Below are 6052 nucleotides of genomic sequence, written 5' to 3'. Positions count from 1 at the left end.
TCGTCAGACCTAACAAAAAGGAACAACTGATAATCTCTTGATTTTTTTTTTTTTGCTAGATGTTTGTCTAATTCTTGGGGAGAATGCAAACACTAATACCATGTGACATTGTGTTTGGAGCTGGAGCCACCCTAAGCACATTGTTGATATTAAGCTTTTGATGGCGTTAGCTTTTTAGAACTACTTCACAAGTAGGACAACTTTGTTACGGACTTTGATTTTACTAGCCTAAGACAAGGACATCTATTTTTTTTTTAATCGTAGAATGGACTTTGTCTCAAAGGCTGATGGATGGTTGACTTGTAATTTTTTATACTTTGGTTATTTTCGTTGTTGAAGCAGCTTTATTAATAAAATTTTATTTAATTTATAAAACGTAAATAGATTTAAAATCATAATTTATGCGATGTACTAAACAAATGGTTTTTTGCTCTATTAATACCAGGTTCATTGCGTAGAATATTCGTTTCGAAAAGAACCCGAAATCAAATCTCAAAATCTCACCCAAAGTGAGAGTACATATGCTTGTTGAACTTATTCTACAACTGTACATGTTTGTCCTCTATTATCAAAAAAAAAAAAAAACTTGTAAATATAAGTTAGATTATGAGAATTAAAGAATAGTGAAATAGAATTTTGTTTTAAAATATATAGATATATATAAATTTTCACATATAAAATCATCGATTCAAACAGCACGCCATTGAGTTCTCCATAAATTGATTTACAATCACTTTACATCGATTCATTATGCATAATAGATTAATAACTTTTAAAAGGGTATATATGAAAAAATAAAAAATAAAAAATTCTACAGTAATGAGAAACCCCATTCTTCGAAAACCCTCGGCCTCCCTCGATTTGGAGATCGAAGAGAGAGAGAGAGATGCTCGCCAGCGCCCGAACCATCCTTCTCCGCCGCCTTTCCCTCAAAACCTCCTCCATTTCTAGGGTTCCCTTTGTCCACTCCTTCTCGACGGCCTCGGGCTCCGGTGACGGTGGTGGCAACGATGATGCGTGGGGTGGCGCCGCAGGTGGAGCCTCCGTCCATGATTGGGGCGAGGAAGTCTCATCCTGGTCGACGGGGCTTACAAAAGATCACTTCGATGGCGAGGCCGTCGGCCGCCAGGTATCTCCCTCGAGCCCTGGCCAAGCCGTGTCGTCGGAGTTGGCAGCTTTGGACGAGGAGGATGAGATTTTGAGAATGGTGGAGGAGGATAACAAGGAGAAAAAGGCATTTGTAGATGGGTGGAAGGATCGGATGATGGAAACGTATAAACTTTTGAAGCAGGTGAGGGAGCCTGGGATAAGGGGGGAGTATCTCAAGGATTCTGAGAAGGCTGAGATGTATCGGCTTCATAAGGAGGATCCGGAGACCTATACAGTGGAGCGTCTGGCTAAGGATTATAGAATCATGAGACAGAGGGTGCATGCGATACTGTGGCTCAAGGAGATGGAGGAGGAGGAGGAGAAGAAGCTTGGCCGGCCGCTTGATGACTCCGTTGAGATCTTGCTTGATAATTTCCCAGAGTAAGCGCAAGGTTCCAGTCTTTTATTTGTTCTTCACGTTTTTTTAGTTTCTGAATATGAGTTAAGTTTTCACCTTTGAATTTATCAATCATCTTGTTTTAAGCTAGTAAAAAGGGCACGTCTTGTTGGTGCTAATGTCGAAAACCTTAGGTGGCTTTTGAAGGTAGATTTTGCAAGCATCTTGATGGCATGCTTTTTATAGCATTTGTTGGATGGGAAAGGGAGAAAATTTAGATTAGGGTTGTAACATCTTTAAGCCTGTGAAGTAAAGAATGCTATGTGGATATTTTAGGTAACATAGAAAATGTTTTGCAAGAGGTAGTTTGGAGTGAGAAGAAAAAGATGAATAGTTGAGTTTAACTTGTGATATGAGAAACACTGTACATGTTGGGATGTATACTATGATTTATGCTCGTATTCATCATTTGTTGATTTTGAATAGACAATGAAGAAAATGCTATGAGAATTGATTTTTGTCATAAGATTTTTTGGAGTTTTTCTTGTATTCTTTGCTTTTAGCACTAAGATTATCACGTGGATCACTTTTTTGTGGTCGCTTGTCAAATTTTAGAGTTATGTTTGGATTATGATGTTTGCTCTGTCCCCAAATAAGTGGACTTAGGTTTTGGTGATCTTCAATGTTTGTGTTTCTCCACAACATGTGCAATCTTTGATTGATTGAGGAGAAGCCATTATGTGGTTATGTTGAAATTTTAAATTATAAGTGTTAAGGAATTTCTCCTCTTCAGAAAGTACTCTAAATTAGTAGAAGCATGCTGCAGTAAACAGTTAAGTGGATTACATGCTTCTATGATTTCTAGCTTGGAGATCCTTTGTATAAGTCAGCTTCATAAATTTGAAATCAGTTAAATAGTTTATGAATTGCTGGGAACTGGTTACTCTTAGAAACTATACACATTATCCATTCTAATTGTTTTGTCAACATACGAGTAGGAAGGACTTTAAAGTGTATAACCTGGGTTCAGGTTTTTTGGCAGTGGTGCTTTTTTTCATTATCTTTTTCTTTTCCTTTTTTTAATGATCCAGTGGCATGCTCTAGTTCCACTCTTATTCATCTAGGCTTGGTTGATGGTATTTAGATTCTACAATTTCTAGGAGTTAGTTTGTAATACTCTGCTAGAAAGGACGTTCTTTTCAAGTTTAGCTTTGACATCAATAATGGTCCAGCAACACTTTTTGCTGCAATGTAGTTTTCATTCAAGACATGTTTTTCTCCATTGCAGGTTTTTTAATTCCCATGACAGGGAGTTTCATGTAGCCTCTCTCCCCTACAAACCAGACTTCAAAGTCATGCCTGAGGGTTGGGATGGAACGACCAGAGATCCTGATGAGGTTCTTTATGAGATCTCTGTGAAGGAGGACCAAATGCTTTATGAAGAATTTGTACAAAGACTGAACTTCAACAAGAAAAAGGTAAGCTTCAATCTTGTTGTGCTTTTATTTTTTTATTTTTTATTTTCATCGGTAGTGTACCTGTTGGGCTGGTTGAGTGCTATGTGAACAAGACAATTCCACAGGTGGCAGTGTTCCTACCAACGTTTGTTAACATTTATTTATTAACATGTGGTTAATACTGCAATGGTGTTGGTAGCCTAGAATGGGTTGGAAATATGATTCCAGCTTCTAATTACCATTTTCACTCTTAGTTAACTGTTAATAAGTGAGAATGGGAATTTAAAGATCATTCTCTGATAATGCCCATTTCCATTAAAAGTGAGAATGAGCATTCTATATAGGAAGCTAGGGAATGTGCATTCCAACTTTATTTGGAATCAAATTATATATTTCTGCTCCTAAATCTTTTGGAAATTTTAAATTGTGTGGTATCTTATTTTTTCCTTAAGTTTACTAATAATTGTTAGAAAATAAGTTTGGATATTATGTTATTAGTTTGCTCTATAAAAGAAAAATATAAGTATAAAAAGCTGGATAAATTTCATGTATATTTGTTAAAGGCCTTTAAAATAATGTGCAAGTCCCTTTAAAGTATCATTATATGTAACTTTTTTTATGCCTATAACTTTAAAATAAATAATGCGTGTCTGTGTAACTCTTTTAGAATAGGCTTTTTTTTCCACATAGACCTTTCAAAAGTGTACTTATGTGTATACCCCCATAAACTCATATATTTGTAGTTATGTACCTTAGTAAAAATTTATATTCACATTCCCTTTCAAATTATTTGATGTCCTTTTTTGAACTATATGTACCCCTTGTTAGTCAATATCTATTTTTTCTATAATGTTGGTTATTGCATTTCATTTCCATTCTCATTCCATTCTATTCCAGGCTGATTTCATTATATCTTTGATTAGTTCTTGGCTACCTAACATCATCTAACGCTCATATATGCTTCTAGCTGCATGAAACTGTATAATCTTGATTTAATTTATCAAGAGGGATCCAAAATCTTATGGCCAGCTTTTTCGAAAAATGCATTGCTTTATAGTTCCTTTTCCATGATTTGTGCATCATAACAAAGAAATATAGAGGCAAGAAAGTATTTGGATCAGTCAAGCTTCATTAAGTAAAAAACTTACATTTTCATTTTCTATGTTTTGGTGACAACATTGGCTCAAGTCTCATTAATAAGTTGGTTAACACCATCTTTCCTTTTTTTTTTTGCATCAAATGGCATTCATATATAATAAAATGAGCCAAGTATATAAGTAAAGATGTGTCATTAGATTTCCTAACAAAAGTTTCTGTTATTGATATCTATTGTTAATTGAAATGATGAATATATGAGGCAACCACTAATCAGAGGCTCTGGAAAAGCATAATCGACCTTTATGTCAATTCACTTGAATTTGTCATTTAATAGCAGTCTGCTGTCAATTCTGAGGCAAGCATCCTGTAAAGATTTGCTCAGCGTTTAGCATGGCAGTATTAATTGTTTATAAAAATTTATGCATAAAAATCTTTTATGTATGACTCTTCTATGTCAACAACTTCAATCAAGATTGTTGGGTCTGTGAAAGTGAAATATATTCACAAGCTGGTGCTGAATGTATGCTAAAGTCCATGAGTTCTTTGCAAAGCATGGATGTAGAAAGCCTTTATTTTAGCATAAATGAAGTAATCCTGCTTGGTTGGCTTCTGATATAAATCCGCTGTATGCCTGTACAAGTCATTAAAACTATTTTTGTTGGCTGTACATTTGAATTGTTGCTCTCCTAATATTTTGGTTCCTTCCATACACAACAGATGGGGATTGACTATTTCAACCCCACTACTTGATATTCTACCTTTTGACTTGCTATTAGCTGGTTTACTTCAATTTTAAAAAAAAAAAAAAAAAAAAAAAAAAACAACTTTATTTTCAGCAACATGCTGTAGCAAGGTAACCTGCTATAGCCAGGTAGAAATGGATAATCAAGATGTGTGAGTGGATTACAAAGCCTACACAAATGGTGCATAGAAAGCTAGTAAACTATACTATTTTGCATAAGAATATGGTATGCTTCATGCTTGCTTAGTTTGTTGGAAAGCTAATTCTTGGTCACTCCTCTAGGTGGCTGGAGAAGTGAAATGTCACAAGTATAGCAGGAGGAGACCGTCAGAAGGATGGAGCTTTACCGTTGAGAAAATGGGACCTCGTGATAAGCGTGGTAGTGGCGGAGGCTGGAAGTTTGTGAGCATGCCCGATGGATCAAGCAGATCATTGAATGAAATGGAGAAAATGTATGTGAAGAGGGAGACTCCCAAGCGCCGAAGGAGAATTCTACCACCTTTCAAATGATCGAAAAGCTGGTGCTTGCTGCAGAATCTCTCGTATGCTACAAATAATATGAGGAAATCAGATTTCTGAGTACAGGCATAGTACTTAATTCCAGGTTTTTTTAATCACCCACTGCAATGGTGTTTTTCACTGCCATTATATGGTTACTTCTGCCTGGACTTTTCTACTGAGTTTGAAGTTATACTGAATTTTGTTGATCAGCAGGTCTGGACACTATGATCCTTGATGGTCATTGGTCAAATATTTCTTGTAATTTGCATTTGTAGAATCTCTAGTAAACTTTGATATTTTGTCTTTTAATTGTTGTTTGATATCTCTCACTGTTTGCGATAAGAACTCTTTTCTTGTGTAGGCCCCTATAACAAATGTTTATTTCCAAAGGTTATCAATTAAAACTGTACTTTAGTATTGATAGCTCCCCCCAAAGAGTCTGTTAATCTGTGTAAGTAATGTAGTGTCTTTGTCGGTTGAGCTTGTTGGTTCACTGACTCTGTTTTCTCTGTTATTTTTTTTTTTTGTTGGCTTTAAGAATTGATTTATAATTGCTTTATAAGATTATTATCTAGTATTTGGAATTTTATTCGCATCTTTTGTTTTTCTCATTTGGTTTGCAAATTGAAATGCTGTTTACTGTTTGGATTAAGTGCTGCAAGCAATTCTTGTCCGTATTTGCTGATATGGCCCCTTCACTGAGTAATTTATACTGTGCTTTCATAATATATATATATATATATATATATATTTCGACAAAGTGGATGA

The 6052-nt window shown here is 35.3% G+C and overlaps 1 protein-coding gene across 1 annotated transcript; it reads left to right on the top strand.

The window, feature by feature from the left end:
- The first annotated feature begins 829 nt into the window (after window positions 1–829).
- LOC120267927 (protein GAMETE CELL DEFECTIVE 1, mitochondrial) lies at window positions 830–5777 on the top strand. The gene is made up of 3 exons (XM_039275608.1): window positions 830–1530; window positions 2775–2964; window positions 5066–5777. Exons 1-3 carry the CDS (start codon window positions 887–889, stop codon window positions 5291–5293), a joined length of 1062 nt encoding a protein of 353 aa, XP_039131542.1. The 5' UTR covers window positions 830–886; the 3' UTR covers window positions 5294–5777.
- The last annotated feature ends 275 nt before the right edge of the window (window positions 5778–6052 follow it).

The sequence above is a fragment of the Dioscorea cayenensis genome, chromosome 8 (genome assembly GCF_009730915.1).
Source record: "Dioscorea cayenensis subsp. rotundata cultivar TDr96_F1 chromosome 8, TDr96_F1_v2_PseudoChromosome.rev07_lg8_w22 25.fasta, whole genome shotgun sequence".
In the NCBI taxonomy this organism is placed as follows: domain Eukaryota; kingdom Viridiplantae; phylum Streptophyta; class Magnoliopsida; order Dioscoreales; family Dioscoreaceae; genus Dioscorea; species Dioscorea cayenensis.
Note: the sequence above shows the minus strand (reverse complement) of the source record. Positions and strands in the feature narration are given on the sequence as shown.

Coding starts and splice junctions, on each gene's coding strand:
- LOC120267927 (XM_039275608.1), top strand. CDS start 887: ATGCTCGCCAGCGCCCGAACCATCCTTCTCCGCCGCCTTTCCCTCAAA. Junction 1,531..2,774: donor TTGCTTGATAATTTCCCAGA/GTAAGCGCAAGG, acceptor TCTCCATTGCAG/GTTTTTTAATTCCCATGACA. Junction 2,965..5,065: donor TGAACTTCAACAAGAAAAAG/GTAAGCTTCAAT, acceptor TCACTCCTCTAG/GTGGCTGGAGAAGTGAAATG.